General features: G+C 71.0%; 1 protein-coding gene across 1 annotated transcript in view; it reads right to left on the bottom strand.

Annotated features, from left to right (window-relative positions):
• APC2 (APC regulator of Wnt signaling pathway 2) overlaps positions 1 to 604 on the bottom strand; it is a 17707-nt gene that overhangs the window by 6985 nt on the left and 10118 nt on the right. The window contains 1 exon segment of the mRNA XM_027769568.1: positions 2 to 403. Within this exon segment, the coding sequence (XP_027625369.1) occupies positions 2 to 403 (402 nt within the window).

Here is a 604-nt window from a genome sequence, read left to right as displayed (position 1 = left end):
GGCTTCTTGGAGGCGGCCTCGGCCTCGGCGCCAACCAGGCCGCGCTTCTCCAGGTGGTCTAGGGCCTGCACCAGATGCCGGGCGTCCAGCTCGGCCTCCAGAGCACGCTGCTTGCGCACATACAGGCTGGGCACGCAGGTGCCAGGGGACACGGCGGTGGCCGCCGCCTGGTACTTGGCGGGCCGGTGGGCCAGCAGGTTGCGCAGGGCGGCCGCGCTGCCCATGGCGATCATCTTGTGGCGCGAGTGCACCAGGTTCCGCAGCATGCCCACGGCGCCCAGGTCCCACAGCAGCTCCTGGTCGCGGGGACTGCGCGCCGACAGGTTCCAGAGCGTGCCGCAGGCGTTGCTCACGATGGTCAGGCTGTGTGAGGTCAGGTGCTGCAGCAGCGTCTGCAGGCAGCCTGCCCCAGGCCCGCCCTCAACCTGGGCCCCGCCGCGGCCCCGCCGCCTGTGCGGCCCTGGAAAGCCGGCATTCACGTGCATCAGCCCCGAGACTGAGTGCGGGACTCCAGGAAGCGATGCGACCCTCGACACGCATTATGGGGCTAGCCAGTGCAGCCTGCATGGACTAAGAGCGGCTCGCCTCCCCGGCCCCTCGCTCC

The sequence above is a fragment of the Tupaia chinensis genome, unplaced genomic scaffold, assembly GCF_000334495.1.
Source record: "Tupaia chinensis unplaced genomic scaffold, TupChi_1.0 Scaffold149964_1, whole genome shotgun sequence".
Classification (NCBI taxonomy): domain Eukaryota; kingdom Metazoa; phylum Chordata; class Mammalia; order Scandentia; family Tupaiidae; genus Tupaia; species Tupaia belangeri.
This window is presented reverse-complemented; position numbering and strand designations above follow the sequence as displayed.